Source organism: Triticum aestivum, chromosome 2B, assembly GCF_018294505.1.
Source record: "Triticum aestivum cultivar Chinese Spring chromosome 2B, IWGSC CS RefSeq v2.1, whole genome shotgun sequence".
NCBI lineage: Eukaryota > Viridiplantae > Streptophyta > Magnoliopsida > Poales > Poaceae > Triticum > Triticum aestivum.
Genome location: NC_057798.1, coordinates 769,871,240 through 769,888,613, shown reverse-complemented (window position 1 = coordinate 769,888,613; position 17,374 = coordinate 769,871,240). Strand labels below are relative to the sequence as shown.

General features: G+C 45.6%; 2 protein-coding genes across 2 annotated transcripts; one reads left to right on the top strand and one right to left on the bottom strand.

The window, feature by feature from the left end:
* Positions 1 to 1,580: 1,580 nt before the first annotated feature.
* On the top strand, positions 1,581 to 4,227 carry LOC543171 (ubiquitin-conjugating enzyme E2 28). Its single transcript, XM_044470771.1, has 5 exons — positions 1,581 to 1,803; positions 1,888 to 1,968; positions 3,309 to 3,436; positions 3,604 to 3,708; positions 3,851 to 4,227. Exons 2-5 carry the CDS (start codon positions 1,899 to 1,901, stop codon positions 3,992 to 3,994), a joined length of 447 nt encoding a protein of 148 aa, XP_044326706.1. The 5' UTR covers positions 1,581 to 1,803; positions 1,888 to 1,898; the 3' UTR covers positions 3,995 to 4,227.
* Positions 4,228 to 10,041: 5,814 nt separating this feature from the next.
* On the bottom strand, positions 10,042 to 15,174 carry LOC123047274 (actin-related protein 8). Its single transcript, XM_044470770.1, has 12 exons — positions 14,690 to 15,174; positions 14,461 to 14,555; positions 13,912 to 13,982; positions 13,657 to 13,724; positions 13,299 to 13,360; positions 12,333 to 12,430; positions 11,857 to 11,938; positions 11,401 to 11,543; positions 10,963 to 11,111; positions 10,742 to 10,875; positions 10,514 to 10,632; positions 10,042 to 10,439 (listed from the first exon to the last, which is right to left on the bottom strand). Exons 1-12 carry the CDS (start codon positions 15,043 to 15,045, stop codon positions 10,344 to 10,346), a joined length of 1,473 nt encoding a protein of 490 aa, XP_044326705.1. The 5' UTR covers positions 15,046 to 15,174; the 3' UTR covers positions 10,042 to 10,343.
* Between the last annotated feature and the right edge of the window lie 2,200 nt (positions 15,175 to 17,374).

Below are 17,374 nucleotides of genomic sequence, written 5' to 3'. Positions count from 1 at the left end.
ATTTAATACGTTAGCTCGCGTTTTTTACTTGCCATGATGTGATTATACAAATAAATATTTATAAATTATCGCCCATGATTTATCTACCTAAACAAAAAATAATTGCACCTTCCGCCCGAAAATACTTGTCGGAGAAATGGATAAAAATGGATGTATCTAAAACTAAAATACTTCTAGATACATCCATCCATTACTCCGACAAGTATTTCCGAATGAATAGGGTATATGGTAATAATTTATTGGCTTATCAAATAAAACATAATTTTATTTTATAAGACAATAAAAGATGGAATAGTTAAGACGATTTTGAAATAAAACGATGAATAAAATAGGAGAGGAAAAATCAAAACGGAGAGAGGGAAGGGAAACATATATAAGATTGGACGAAATACTTTGTCTCGAAGTAGGACACTATTTTTTAAATGACAGAGATAATTGCCCATGCGTTGTCACATGCTATAAATATTCTAGTATGTTAGCCCATTATTTACCAACCCATATTATTTTGGAACACAATATAATCACGGATGCTCTAATACGCATACATATACTCGCCCAAAGATATTGAGCCGCCGCAACATATTAAGATTAAGGAAGTCACCGCATATGTCTCGTAGTCGCGGGGAACATCTCCTCTAGCCGAACAAAACATTGCCGGAATGTCTAAAACAAATCCAAAAAAATACGTGCACCGGTGCCAAGTCTATTACTTAAATCCTGATGGGTTGTAAATAAATGTTTATAAACCCTACCAATGACTACCTAAATAAAAATCATGTTTTCACCATTTTTTATTGGTTTACTAAAGACAACATAATTTTATTTGTTAACTCAATAAAAGGTGGGATAGTTAAGATGGTTTTCATGGGAAATCCGTGAAAAACTCCAAAGACAGAGGAAAATCAAAATGAAAAGGAGGAAAATCGTATGTAAGGTTGGACGAATCACTTTGAAAAAGAACACTTTTTTTAAGTACTCTCCGTTCCTAAATACAAGTCTTTCTAGTGATTCTATTATGGACTACATACAAAGCAAAATGAATGAATCTATACTCTAAAGTACGTTTATATACATCTGTACGTAGTCCGCATTGAAACCTTTTAAAAGACTTATACTCTCTCCGTTCCTAAATATTTGTCTCTTTAAAGATTTCGAATGGACTACCGTATACAGATGTATATAGACATATTTTAGAGTGTAGATTCATTCATTTTGCTCCGTATGTAGTCATTTGTTGAAATCTATAGAAAAACAAATATTTAGGAACGGAGTGAGTATTTAGAAAAAATACTTGTCATAAAAATGGAAAGGAGATGTATCTAGACATAGTTCTAGATACATCTCCTTTTATCCATTTTGATGACAAGTATTTTCGGACGGAGGGAGTAGTACTAAGTAGAGAGAATTTTTTTTACTCTTCATCTAGAGAATCACTACCTTCAAATACCCTAGAGTTGGGACCGGCCCCATCTGTCATCGTCACCGGCTCAGGGCTGCCAAAGTGTTTGCCAAATTTCCCCAAAAAAACATGCTTATTTCCTCCCCACCCGAAAAGCACCGAAAGGGGGGACGAATCTGTGCGCGTCCAGCGTAAGCATCACGCGAGCCGCGGGCGGCCGTCGATCCGCGATCGGACGGCCGACGCCGCCCCTCCGCCCTATATAAAGCTCCCCCGGCCTGCCCACACCCAAATCCTCCGACTCCTTCTCGCCCCCTCCTCTTGCCCCGTGGTCCCCAACCGCCGCCCGCCGCCGCCGCAGAGGGGAGAGGCCGCCGCCGCCGCCCCCGCGCCCCCGCCGGCCGGTACGTACGCGCGACGCCGCGCCCCGTCCCCTCGCTTCGATCTGTTTTCCAGGGCCTGATCTGTGCCGGATTTCGGTGATTTAGGGTTTGATCCCATGGCGTCCAAGAGGATCCTCAAGGAGCTCAAGGACCTGCAGAAGGACCCTCCCACCTCGTGCAGCGCAGGTGATTTCCCCTCCGCCCCGTCCGATTCCGCCTAGATCTCGCCCCGAGTTGAATTGCGTGTGGATGAGCGCGCGGTTTGCGTGGTCTGGTTGTGTCAGCTGTTGTTAGGTTGTGGATTGTTTAGCTGTGCTCGCGCACTGCTTTTAGGGTTTGCTGGATTGATTGGTGAAGAGTACTCTACTTATTAACTGTACATGGCCTATTAATATGATTGACTCATGTCAAGTGTGTGATGTATCTTCTGAGCAGGTCATTAAAAAACCTTGGATATTTGTTCTGTTAGGTTAGGGTATGCCAACCTTAATACAGTTTACTGTCAACATTTCATTAGGTCAGTACCACATGGGTGGAACATGCACCAGCCAGTAGCACTGTATGCTATCTTAACTGCCATAACCAAAAGAAATTAAAATTGCCAAGGACTTGCAGTTTATATGGACAGTTAGGCATGGACTAGGACTACTTATTAAACATACAGTACCAACCTTATCTGTTAGGCATGGAGCCATGGACTAGACCATTTAAGAAACATAAACAGGTCGAGAGCGGCCTATGTTTTAGTAGGTGAGTGGCAATGGTCACCGTTCTTCTTTGGTCTATCAGTGCATACTGGAAGAAATTTAATCACTGAAGCAACTTTAGCTTTGGTGATGTTGTTTAAACCTGATTTAAGAAGCATAAAGAGTACTAGCATGATCAATAGAGAGAATTGTCAAGAGTGGCCTATGTTTTAGTAGGTTGCAATCTTCACCTGTTTTCCCTGGTCTATCAGTTCCTACTGTGAGAAATATAATTACTGGAGCAACTTTAGCATTGTTAATGTTGTGTAGAAGCATGAACAGTACAGAGTAACCAATAGAGAGAATCATCAAGAGTGGCCTATGTTTTAGAGCTGGAGGTTGTAATGGTCACCTGTTTTCTTTGGTCTATCAATGCATATAGGAATAAATAAAATTACTGAAGCAACTTTAACATTCATAATGTGTGTAAACCTGATGTTCCGTGTTTTAATGGAGATACCTGGCAACAGTGGATGTCCTGGCCTCCTGGGTGACTTGATGTTATTTAATACAGTAGTTGGTTCCACTAACCTCTTGAAATTAAAATCAATGAACTTTGAATTATTCTAATCATTGTATTGGATTTGTATAGGATTGATAACCCTTGATAACATAATGTCTTTTCTAATTTTTAACTTGTTCACACAATTAAATCTAGAAACTATTTGATCTCGCAGCAAATGAGACTTGTTTTTCTTACTCAATACTTGACTGGCTTGGTATGAATGTGTTTGTCTGACTGTTGTGTAATACTGTATTTCTCTCCTTTTATCTGGGCAGGTCCTGTAGGTGAGGACATGTTCCACTGGCAGGCCACTATCATGGGACCCTCGGACAGCCCGTTCACCGGTGGCCTATTTTTGGTGAACATTCATTTCCCACCGGATTACCCCTTCAAGCCCCCGAAGGTAATTTCCAGTGTACTGAACTGACCTTTGTAAAAAAACAGTTCATCTTGATCCTTTGATGCTGGAATTGCTGTTACATGAATGTCCTAGTTGTCTTCAGACAACTGGTTTGTTGCTGTCTGCCATGTATCTATTTTTGTCTGACATTTGGACATGAACATATTCAGGTCTCTTTCCGCACCAAGGTGTTCCACCCAAACATCAACAGCAACGGCAGCATTTGCCTTGACATTCTCAAGGAACAGTGGAGCCCGGCTTTGACCATATCAAAGGTAATGATGTGCATTCCTAGCTTGGACGTTCCGTTTTTGCTTAAAGCTTGTTGCTGATGTATGAGCTTGGTTCCTTTAGCACCTTCATCTCACAACAATCTTTGGTTACGTTTCTCTAACATTTACCTGTCTCTGTTAACAGGTCCTGCTGTCAATCTGTTCGTTGCTGACGGACCCGAACCCCGATGATCCTCTGGTGCCCGAGATCGCTCACATGTACAAGACTGATCGGGCCAAGTACGAGTCCACGGCGCGCTCCTGGACGCAGAAGTACGCCATGGGCTAGAGCCTGGACGGCCAGCTGGTGACCATGGATGCGCCGGGCCCAAGAACCGTTATCACCTAAATAACCAGCCAAAGTATCACCCCACCCCGTGACGAAGTGAATGGACTTTTGAGGCCGTCGTGCCCCTGTTGAACTCGTATGAATGTACTCTTGCCATGTCAAGTCCGTTGGGTCTGGGTAGTCTGTTCTACCTGACGTTTCGTTATCCATTAAGTAAAATCTCTGTCGTGTCATGATATGTGTGGCTTTCCATTTGGATGCTTTGATTGGGTTTGCTGGCTGGGAAAGAATTGTGTTCATTTTGTGGACATCCTAACTATTTTAGAGTTGAAAATGTTGAATCAAAGTACCTAAAACCCCATCCAAGTACCTAAAATCCAAGCCTATTTGGTCTTTAATTTTTCTAAATGATTCTGAAGAAACAGAGGGACTCAATGCAAACTTTTCTATAGAATTGCAATGGAGGAATCTGTTAAACGGACAAAACCCCCAACCCTAGCCTCCCTGCCTTATATAAACACCTCCCCATGCCAATTTTGGCCTCCTCCAAACCTTGTTTCTCGCGCCCCCAATCCCAGTCGCTGCCGCCCTCATCGTTTTGCGCGCCGATCCTCTCCTCCTCCGCCACTTGGCGCCGCCGCCACCACTTCCCAGCCAACCCATGGCCGCCACATCGCCTCCACCACCGCCACGGCCAATCAGAGGCCTCCACGCGGCCTTCCTGCGTCGCCCCGCGCCTCTTCCCATGCTCCCTGCGCCGCCTGGGCCTCGATCTGGGCCCCGAGGGCCGCAGCCAGCCCGCGCGCCGCCGCCCTCCCGAGCGCTCGCCCGCGCCCGTCCCTGCTCCCTCGCCCGACCCCCGATACCTCGTCGCCGGCGCCAGCGTCTGCCCGACCCCGTCGCCGTCCTGCGTCCCTCCGGCAACCCCGCCACCGGCGCCCCACCAGGCCAGCTCCCCGCGCCCTGTTCCTCCTTCCTTTTTTCCCTCTCCCTCTCCTCCTCTAAGGTTTCTCTCTCCCCTTGCAGGAGTCGCCGCCGCCGCCAGAGAACCTCGTCGCCGGCCTCCTCGTCCTCAAGTCTCGCCGGATCCGGGGTCCCCAGGCCCGGATCCACCCGTTCCCGTCCGTCTCGGCCATTCCCGGCCTCCGCCACTCGCCGGAGCACCGCCCCGCCTCGCCGGCGTCACGCCCCTGCCTTCCCCTCGTTCCCGTGAGTTCTGGAGGACGAGCGCCCCAGCGCTAGCGTGTGGGCCCAGCGTCGCCGGCCTGCCGGTCTCCCCTCCTTTGGCCCAGCCCACCACCGAGCCGGCCCACGGGCCCTAGGTGAGCACCCGGCAGTTAAACCCCGCTCGCGAGAGATTTTACTATATTGCGCTCATCTGTTTATTTTCGAAAAAACGGCCAAGTCCCCAGTTTTGCAATAATTTTCATGCCATGTTCATTATGCCGTATCTCTGCATATGTAGCTTCGTTTCGTGCGTGTAATATGTCAAATTGTTCGTCTCAACGAGTACGTCATTTCATTCCATTGCATCATATTCATTTGAGTCCATCTTGATGCCTGAATTATTGTTGTAAGAGTGCTTCATGATGTTTTCTGCTGTCTGTTATCAGAACGAGCTCTTTTGTCATTTTTGCCATGATTGATGTGTGCATCCTATGAGGTTGATGTCTTCATGTGTTTTGATCTACACTATGTCTTCTTTACAGAGGTACTTACCATGTATTTTTGTGATCAATGTGGTGACTAGCACAAGCATGAAACTAGGCATCGTGATATTACTGATTTTGGTCCCTGTTCTGCTGTTATTTTGATGCCATGTAAAGTTGATGCTACAGAGAGATCCATGCATATTTTGAGATACTTCAGTAAGGATGTTTTGAAAAATAGGTTATTGTCTATCCATTCATGTCATTGGTTGCAATTATGGAGTAGTCTAGCATGTCATTTTTGTGCTCTACTTTTGCTTCAAAATGTTTCCTGGCATATTGTTTACGTGTTATTCAATTTGGCCAAGGTTGCTATAGTTGATCCTTGCATGCTATGGACTTGTTCTTGCCTTGGTTGGTTACACAAACATGTCTTCTTGATGATGCTATGCTTATCTTGTCATGCAATGACTTGTGGTGAGTGTATCGAACTTGTTAAGTAGGGTACTCGCTGTTGCTGTTTTGCTAGACTGAATCTGTTATTTCGTGATGCTATATAAACATGTTGCTACTAATCATTCTATGCATAATCTGGAGATGTTCTATAAACATGTTTTGATCTACATGTCATCCTCTATCCATCCATGCCCTGATTGCATTTATAGGTTGCTGTAGCTTGTTCATATCTTGCTCCAAAGTTGCTTGATGATATTGCTGTCAGCCTTTTAACATTAAGTTCAGTTGTTTCCATGTGTTTTCCTAGTGCTCCATGCACCCTATGGACTTGCTATTGCCATGCTTAGCTTCAAAAATATGTCTTCTTACTGTTGGGTGCCTTGCCATGCCATATATTGCTCTATAGTGAGTTGCACAAGCTCATTTACATGCCTTCATAATTATGTTCCTGCCATGTATGAATCTGTATTATAACTTGCTATGTATACGTGGGTGCCATCATATTTTCTGATCCCTTTTGGCTTATGGTCACTAAGGGACTTTTGATCTATGCATTTAGTAGATTCATGCCATGCCTTTGTTTGCCATTATAAGTTCCTGTAACATGTTGCTTGATAGCTCTGAACATTGCAACCTGATGTTATTTTCTGCAAAGTCTGAATTGTTATAACTTGCAATCTTACCATGTGTGTTTGAGCATGTTCTAGTGATTTCTAGAGATAGCTCAGTGTTCATGTTTTGTTATGCTTTACCTGTACATCATGCCCATGCCTTTTGTTTTCTTATTGTGGTCCTGTAGTATGTTGTTTTGATGCTTGCAATATGCCTAGTTGCTGTTTTGGATAGCTTGTCCTTTAAACTTGTTTCATGTGTGTATGTTGAATGGTTGCTCCGTTTTGAGTGTGCTCTATATGAAACTTGCTTAGAATTGCATGTAGCTTCATATTATCATGTTGCATCCTTGTTTTGAGGTGTTCGCTTGATGTTTGGGTGCATTTTGCATCAATGCCATGTTTAACTTGTTTTGCTCATATCTTCTAGGCCGTAGCTCCGAACTAAATGAACTTTATATGTAATTTGACTAGAATCTCGTGTAGATCATCTTTGGGCATCTTAACTTGCTGTTTAACAACTTGAACATAAGGTTTATTCAGATCTGGACCAATTTTGAAATATGCATATGAGGACTTATCGGAATTGTTATATGTTGTTCCCGGCCTCATTTAAACTTGCCTTGATGTGTTGCTCGTGTTTGCATCATCTCTTGCCATGAGTAGCTTCATGTAGTCTTGTCATGCATCATGCTTGGTTGTGCATCATGTCATGTTCTTGTGTGGTTTGTTTACTATGTTGTGTGCTTCTTTTCAATAGTTCCTGTTTCGTTGCGATCGTGAGGATTCGTTCGTCTACGCTTGGTTCGTCTTCGTGGCTTCATCCGTTCGTCTTCTTCATGGACTCGTTCTTCTTCCTAGCAGGATTTTAGGCAAGATGACCGCTACCCTGGATCTCACTACTATCATTGCTATGCTAGTTGCTTCGTTCTATCGCTTTGCGGCACTGCCTATCACCTATTTATCAAGCCATCCCAAATTGCCATGTTAGCCTCTAACCTTTGACACCTTTCCTATGTAAACCGTTGTTTGGCTATGTTACCGCTTTTGCTTAGCCCCTCTTATAGCATTGCTAGTTGCAGGTGAAGTTGAAGATTTCTCCATGGTGGACAGGATTTTGGTTGGGATATCACAATATCTCTTATATTATTAATGCATCTATATACTTGGTAAAGGGTGGAAGACTCGGCCTTTTGCCTAGTGTTTTGTTCCACTCTTGCCGCCCTAGTTTTCGTCATACCGGTGTTATGTTCCCGGATTTTGCGTTCCTTACGCGGTCGGGTGATTTATGGGACCCCCTTGACAGTTCGCCTTGAATAAAACTCCTCCAGCAAGGCCCAACCTTGGTTTTACCATTTGCCTCACCACCACCTACCCTTTCCCTTGGGTCGGCCAACCCGAGGGTCATCTTTATTTTAGCCCCCCCGGGCCAGTGCTTGTCTAAGTGTTGGTCCGGACCGAGTAGACTGCGGGGCCACCTCGGGGCAACTCGAGGTCTGGTTTTACTCGTAGGATGTCTCATCCAGTGTTGCCCTGAGAACGAGATATGTGCAGCTCCTATCGGGATTTGTCGGTGCATCGGGCGGCTTTGCTGGTCTTGTTTTACCATTGTCGAAATGTCTTGTAAACCGGGATTCCGAGTCTGATCGGGTCTTCCTGGGAGAAGGTCTATTCCTTCGTTGATCGCGAGAGCTTGTCATGGGCTAAGTTGGGACACCCCTACAGGGTATAATCTTTCGAAAGCCGTGCCTGCGGTTATAGGCAGATGGGAATTTGTTAATGTCCGGTTGTAGATAACTTGACACCAGATCCGAATTAAAACGCATCAACCGCGTGTGTAGCCGTGATGGTCTCTTCTCGGCGGAGTCCGGGAAGTGAACACGGTCTTTGGGTTATGTTTGACGTAAGTAGGAGTTCAGGATCACTTCTTGATCATTGCTAGTTGACGACCGTTCCTTTTGCTCTCTTCTCGCTCTTATTTGCGTATGTTAGCCACCATATATGCTTAGTCGCTGTTGCAGCCTCACCACTTTACCCCTTCCTTCCCTTTAAGCTTTGCTAGTCTTGTGGCTCACAGATTACTACAACAACAGTTGCAGGTACAGGTTATGCGATGATCATGACGCGAGAGCGATGCTTTCTTGCGTTGAGTTCTTCTTCTGCTTCGATCAGGGATAGGTTCCAGGTCGGCAGCCTGGGCTAGCAGGGTGGATGTCGTTTGAGTTTCTGTTTGTGTTCATCCGTAGTCGGATGATGTTCTTATGTATGATGTATTGTTGTATTCGTGTGGCATTGTATGCCCTTTATATGTATCCCCATGTATTATGTAATGTTGATGTAATGATATCCACCTTGCAAAAGCGTTTCAATATGCGGGTCTATCCTTGGTGGGACCTTCGAGTTCCTTTTGGATAGGGCCGCATATTGGGCGAGTGACAATTGATATTGTACCGAGGGAATAGGTAACTCCTTTAAATGCTTATGAGGGTGATGTTGCCATGTGCAATTCCAAGTTCAAACAATAAACCATTTACGAGCTAAAAAATAAATCAGCAATGCATAGTGACATTGGATTTTGTTTTTTTACCTTGTATAAATGAATTTGTGTTTTGTAGTACTTGGAATGCTAATAGAACATCTCTACTGTTTGTTAGAGAACCATGTTGTTTCCACCGATACTCGATTTCCACACGGTATTCTCTCAATGGATCATGGTGTCCCTCTAGAGAAAATCTTGATTGGCCTCTTCATGGAGAACATGAGTTTTTTTTTATTCCCATCGGCCTGACTACTCCAACGACAAAAATTATTCTTTAGAGCCTCGCAAAGGAAATTTGGGCTGCCTATCTAGATCAGGCAGTCCACTCACCAATGTACTTTGCGGCGAATCTCCATCATACACGATTGTGGCAATTCAATGAGGCTTGATTCGTGCTTCAACGGCAGAATTGGGTGAATCTCCATCATGCACGATGGTCTCTTACTGTAGCAATTCAATGAGGCTTGATCCGTGCTTCGACCGCAGAATTGGAGTGGTTGCACTTGAAATCCTAGATTTATCCTAAGTCGAATTAAAGTTTGACTATATATAAAAATCATTAACATCCACTACACAAATTAGTTTCACTAGATGCAACATATTCATACAAACATATATATGATGCTGTAGACATTAGTAACATATTTTTCAACAAACTTGGCCAAGTATGGAGAACTTCGACTTAGATAAAGCTAGAACTTCAAATAATTTGCAGCCGAAAGAGTAAAAGCCATATTTAACTTCAAAAAACAGAAAGAACTGGAAGGGCAACCACAAATTAGTGTGATCCAGTTCAAGATAAATAGACGGTATTATTTCATCTGCAAAACAATAATGTACGGGTACATAAATGACAGAGAATCATACTAAATGCGCACAACAAGATGCATTCACTTGTGCTACACAGCATCCCATAACCGATAACAATCTATCATTTTTATTTACTCGCAATAATCTATCATCCATATACATGTAACCATATCTGTTATGTACACTGGGGACTGATGCTGTATAGATCTGTACCATATTTTAGAGGATAACAACCTCATGGCTCTTTCCCTGGCTTTGCCAATCCTAGCTGCGGCCGTCAGGATCTATCGCCATGCACTCGCTAAAGACGAACCGCTGTGGCGTGACTTCTGGCGGAACTGCTTCTTGTTTATGCACCATGCGTCCGAGAAAGTGCTCACCTGAATTAGGGCAGTCATTATTAGTGAAGATAAAAGTGCGATAAACTGGTCACCAGAATCGACGCTGTCCTTACAGTGCCGATCATCTTTGCACCGAACCAGGCGGTGTCTGTGCCAAATGGAGGAGGCAGAACCCTTATTCCTTCTGAGATGTATGGAGGAAGAAGTTTGTGGAGCTCTTTCTCGAGCCTCTCTGTTCACAGTGAAAAATACAGACTTATCCATCAGTGTTCTAGATTTGTTGTGTTATGCGTTAACATCCAATCAGCTGTTCAGTATTAAAATGCATTAGGCAAGCATACCTGGCAAACCAGGTAAGCACGACGATCCACCAGCTAAAACCACCGTCTTGAACCAGCTGTGATCACGGAGCACCTCTGTGTTGTAGCAGTGATCCATACATAGAGATACTGCTTTGTGCAAAGCCATAGCACGACTGCAACACCAACATCGAGCAAGCGTAAGCGAACCGTATTAAAGGGAAATGGACAAGCAAGGTTACGCAGCAGAGAAGGTAACATACACTCCTCCAATCTGGGGCTGGAAAAGGATTTCTGCCATCTTGAATCTTTCTTCTGATAGAGTGAACCACCCTTCACCATCCACCTCATAGGAAGCTTGTGTGTTTTTACATAGTTCTGCTTCATAATCAGCCGCGACGTAGCAAATTTTCTTTACAGAGAGAAGAGGAAAGGGAGGTAGAATCATGTGTTAGCTATCATCTCCATTTCTGTCATGTATATAATCAAAATAGGTTGCCCAACTAATGGCTCCCAAGCACAAATAGTTTGTTACTATGTCGCCCTCAACTAATAATATAGGTTTCAAGCACAATGAGTTGGTCTGTAGCCCCCAACTAATCAGTTACAAGCACAACTGGCCACTAGGTGATATTTATGTGGAGAATGCAAGCTACAACAAATTACATTAGCTATATTGGGATAATAAACAAAAACCCTACCTCCTTGATTGTCCGAACAGTGTACAGTGATTCAAAAGAAATATTCCTTCGCTGCAATAGCTCCTTTAGAAATCCAGTAAGTTTCAGAGCACCTTGCCCCACAGTTTCAATGCCTATCTCACGCATCACCCTACCTTGAAAGACTGTTGCAAGGAAAATACATAAGATAAAACAAATGGGTATTTTTACCACTTGATCTAGACGCACTTCCATGTGTTATAAACATTTTGGGACAAAGCCCGACCATGAATAATTATCAGTCTACAGCCCACACATAGTCTTATCAATAATCAAGCAGGTTCTTTGCATTAAGTTGATATTCGATGTAATAAAATTGTGGTTAGGCCTAAAGGCTTGGAATATCGGCCATGTTTACTGATCTTAAGAGAAGATACATCAGATACTGAAGAAAACAGTAAGATGGTCGACTGAGTCGAACCTTACACCAGAACTTACTGGGAACAACGGTTGTGACATTGAATCCAATGTTGACAACAATACCAGAGGTTCGTCTAGCAGCATACAAAGCTAGGAGTGCCTGCAAAAACACATGTCAACAATCTCACAAAATATCTTCTTCAGCAGGTAAAGTTAATGAATAAGTAAACAGAAAGGTGGCTTCTACAAGACTACACTACATCAAGGTTCGATTTAAATTTTGACGTCAAAATATAGAAAATGTATTACAGAAAATTCATAATTGAGAAGTTCCAGGCTTCCAGCTTGAACCGTGACTCAGGATTCTGACACAATAATATGCGAATCTTCTACTTTTCCAAAGCTAAATCTTAAAAAAATAGTGTCTCAAATCTCATTATGACAACAAAATTATTCAAATGGACAGTGGTACACAAGGTTGAACCAAAAAGTACATCAAGAGGTGATAAATGTAAGGGCGAACAAAATGACCAAGGGAACATAAAAATGCTTACTTGATCAACAGCACAAACAGCAGGAACATTCATGTCGAACAAAACCGAGTACAATGTCTCCTTGTATTGCCTTCTTGAGGCCCTAGCAGCCTCGGTATCTGTGCCAAGTTGAGTTAGAAACATACGGTCAGAAAAACAAGTTTGAAATTGTTCATCAACCATAGTGACAAATTGATGGGCAGATGTTGAAAAAATGTTTCAAGTTTCTATTGTTAACTTTGAATCAGTTGCAAAACTCTGGCTCTGTCGCAAAAAATATCTTCATCTTAATGTAGTCTCTTCTGCTGTCCTGTGGGGGCTGTGGAATTTTAGGAACTCTATTGTTTTTATAGGTGCTCCTGGATCTCTATGAAACAGGTGCTAGGATTGGTCTCTCGTCATTCGAGAGATTGGACAAAACTGTTCCAGGATTTACAGGGAGGGCTCCTGATGGAATTTCAGACCTTGCTGTGGATGCGTCTGAAGGAAACTTTTGCACTGGAACAAGACTGACACACTGCAAAAGGTGGGTTGGCTCTGTATCCTTGAAGGAGGTGGTGGTGAATGCTGCACATGGTGGATAGAGCACCCTGGAATATCTGAAACAGCACCCCAACGAAGAAGACTCCATCCATGTGGTGTTCTCTAGTTACTAGTCTGTGACACCCCCTGGCCTGCGTGCCTGTTTGGGGTCTTTTGAACTCATATTGTGTTGGTTTCGTTGGTTTGCTTTATGCTGTGCTCTAGCGGCAGGCTGGTAGACACTCCTTTAGTTTTTGCTGTCTGACGCTGCAAGAACTCATTCGTGGTTTCTTTTCTTAATTGAAATGGAACTGAGGGAGGGGCCCTGATTATTGAAACAAATTGATGGGCAAAGAAATGTAACCATATAACAGGGCTGCCATATAGAAATAGTGATGAAGGTAAACAATGTGGACAGAATAGACAATGATAAAGTAGAAAATTGTATCACCTAAAAATACTAACCATCGGAGTGACAGAGGGGAAGGACAACAACAATTGGTCGCGCAGAAGGCTTTACATGCATCCTATAAAAAAGTCAAGAATAAATAGAGTTTATGGCAAGAATATCTGGATATGCATATTGATTGCTCGTGTGTCGTGATCAAGCAAGAGATGGTGCAGCCAATTTGATAGTAGACCAACCTAGTCAACGAAAGTTTTCACAATATAAGTTGTGTGTGTGTGTGTGTTTCAAGTGAATTCACCCAGTGAGAACTCAAATCATCAGCGGAAAATGTTGTCTATAGAAATGGAGCAAAAAAGGTAAAGCAAAAATTTTATATACAAGATATTGCAGTGGAACTTAAAAGATGTTACAGACCTGTTATAGATTGTCGAGAAAAAGTGACGAAGTCTTGCATACATAGGGGACTCAATGTTACCAAATTCCTGCATGATGATTCCAGCAAAATTAGGACATAAATGATATCATCAATTCAATCATCTTATTATCACTGTGAAGTTGTTAAACCAACATTGGTCAGAGTGTTCCACAAAGAATTTTTTTTTGTCATGATAAATGATTGACGCGCGATGGCTTGGTATATTTCATATTTTACTAATCACCACAGCTTACCAGAAAAGTAGCACAACGCCCAGAAGGAGCAGCATACTTGCTCCAGCCGTACTTGCAATAGCCTGATCCACCTATAATTTAAGAAAACAAACAACAGGGAATGCACCCTTTTAAAGGAGGCCAGAAAATCAAAACAACAGGGGTCAATAAACAATGCCGATTCCCCTCCAAAAATGACTATCACGTCGCACAAAGCAAAGGGCCAGACACAATCAGCCTACCATAACGACCTAATGACTACTGAAGACAACTAATCATGTCTAGTAATTGAAGTGTTTGCTTTCAATTGCATCCGGATGCTTGAACCATGTTATGTTCTGTTACTGTTAACAGTGGAATCTGGAGTCCGGACGCATGGCCGTCTAGGGAAAAAATGTGTAGTGACTGAAGGTAAGATCATGAGAGTTGTCCAAATGGGGGAATTTGTTGATTGTGCAATCTCTTAATGAAGCAATCAATGCATATATATATATACACACTTATTCTACAATCGCTGGCTAACTAGATGATTAAGCGCGTGAAAGGGAGATGCTGGCTGTTACTACTTACCATCGACTATGATAGAGCCGGGGACGAGCGCTCGCTGTCCGTAGATGCGCTTGAAGGAGAGCTGCGGCGGGACGCGAACGGTGCCGAAGTAGACGCTGCGTACGCAGTGGCACGGCACGGCGCTGTTAGTTAGTTAGGAGGCGAACGAAGCGGGGACGCTTCCAAAACGGAAAGGCTCGGGCCGCGTGAGGAGGCAGGAGGAGGAGGATGAGGAGGGGGCAGGGGCAACCTGCGGGGCTCGGCGGGGCCGGCGGCGAGGTGGGTCTCGGCGAAGACGACGAGGTCCCAGGGGTCGGGGCCGAGGCTGAGGAAGAAGGCCCAGAGCGCGTTGTCGGAGGCGAGGAGGCGCCAGGTGCGGCACACGGCGACGGAGCGCGCCGCGTCGCCGGGGCCCAGCAGGCGCAGGATCTGCGCCAGCACGTCGATCGGCACGGCGTCGAGCGCGCCCAGGGACCCGTACTCCGCCGCCGCCGACGCCGCCGGGGCGCCGCGGCGGCGCGGGGAGGAGGAGGAGGCGTCCGGGTCGCGCGGCCCCGCGCGGGCCAGCACGGTGCCCCACACCCTGCGCAGCAGCGTGGACGCCATGGCCGGCCGGACGGGCGGGGCGGCGATCGCTTACATGCGGGCCGCGGCGGCGCCGGACGGGGAGGACGGGCGCGGGGAGAGGAGTGGGGGGATCGAGAGGCACGGAGGCCACCAGAAATTTGGGGGCGTGGACCGGGTGCGGGTTGGGGCGGGGCGAGGTGGGTTGGTCCGTCGTGTGACTGCGAGTGGGCCGCGCGGCTCGGCTCGGCTCCCCCGTGCACTGTTCTCGGCGAACTACCACTGCGTGTGTGCACTCGCTCGACTGTCCTCCTCATCGTTTCCGCCACTGGGCGCCGGCCGGCCGGCCCAATTTTCGGCCGGTCGGGCTGGCATCCGTCCGATTGGAGCGACCAGGATCACACGATCGTAGCAGCAAAACGGAGACACGGTTGCAGCAAAAAATTGTCGTCGCCGTCACCGCTGGTTTGTATCTCGTCGCGCATGTCACAACATTGTTGCAGCGTCGGTTGTAGCAAACGACCTAATAGGTTCTAGCATTTCTTGCTGCAGGTTGCGGCACCCCTGTTGCCGCCGTGTCTGTCTAACAATTGTAGCACCGGTTCCAGCAAAAAAATTGCATGGTGCAGCAAAATAACATCGCCGTCCATGGCCGCCGACCTCGCGTTCCAGCAAAAAAAAAGGTCGGTGGCAACACGCGACCGCAGCGGTTGTAGCTCCCCCCAAAAAATCATGGTCTCCGCCATGGCCAAAGAACTCGCAGGCCATGGCCACGGAAACGCAACATGCAGCCACACGGGTTATGACCAAGAAGCTCACGGGCGTGCCCGCGGGTGGCGAGGGGGGAAGAAGGCGGACATGGCGGCGAGCATCTGGGAGGAGGAGTTCGAGCGAGAGGAAATAAAAGGATAAGGAAGAAGGGGAAGGAGGGCTGTGTGTGGGGGTCGCAGGGATGCATGGGGCCCTGACCTTGGTGGGTGTCCGCGCGCGTGGGAAGCGAGCGACACGACTAAACCAAGCTTTAGCCGGTCAGTCATAGGGAATTGTTTTCCTAATCCATTTCTTCATCGTCACCATGTCCACCGACGCCGACAAAGCCGCCGTCGAGAAACTTGAAGCCGAGAAGAAGACCGTGGAGGACGTCACTGTTGCCGCCACCGTGGCCTCTGCCTGGCCGATTGGAGGGTATAACTCATTTATCCTGCTCCTACTAATTTCTATTTTAGCCATGCTAGCATTATACGTAGATGTGTCTGTGATAAGCGTAGTATGTGCTTGCATGATCGAATATCAGCATGTTTTGTTTTTGTCAATGCCATGCTACTGATTTATTCTTGGATTAAATTAATCAAAAAACTACCTATTTACTCAGCAGGCCATGGCAGACGGCTGCGTGATTCAAGGCCGATGGCCTCGTCGGCATGGGGCAAGGGGGCAGAGAGGAAGACACATGGAGGAGTCCGGGAGGGGCGGCGCTCGGCACCGGCTGGCAGCGGCCTCTGCGAAGTGGCGGATCGGGCATGAGGGCACTCCCTCCTTTGAGGGCTCATTTGGTTGCGTGATTTCCCCCGGGATTCCTTCCTTGTTCCTCGGCCCAAAACCCACCCGTAAACCCTCGCTAGGAAATTCAAGCTCGACATTTGGTCGACTCAATCTGTGGGCCATGCCAGCCTGAACCCCTCTCTTTCCCCGGGCAGAGGACGCCTCCGCACTCGTGAGAATTTCCCCCGCCTCGTTCCTCTCGCGCGACCCTGCTCCAGCATCTCCTCGCGAAGCTTTGCCTCCCTTCCCTGTTACCTTCCGTTCTACTCCTCCCCGCTTTACTATCAAATGGCCATCCCCAAGGAGGAGATCTCTCCATGTGAAAGAGAGGGGATCTGTTGTGCTCTTGAAATTCCCCTATCGGGATTGAACGCCCTGGTTGCCTAGTATGCTGAAGGAAATATGCCCTAGAGGCAATAATAAAGTTATTATTTATTTCCTTATATCATGATAAATGTTTATTGTTCATGCTAGAATTGTATTAACCGGAAACTTAGTACATGTGTGAATACATAGACAAAACAGAGTGTCCCTAGTATGCCTCTACTTGACTAGCTCGTTAATCAAAGATGGTTATGTTTCCTGACCATAGACATGTGTTGTCATTTGATAAACATGATCACATCACTAGGAGAATGATGTGATGGACAAGACCCATCCGTTAGCTTAGCATTATGATCGTTATAGTTTCATTGATACTGCTTTCTTCATGACTTATACATGTTCCTCAGACTATGAGATTATGCAACTCCCGAATACCGGTGTGCTATCAAACGTCACAACATAACTGGATGATTATAAAGATGCTCTACAGGTGTCTCCGAAGGTG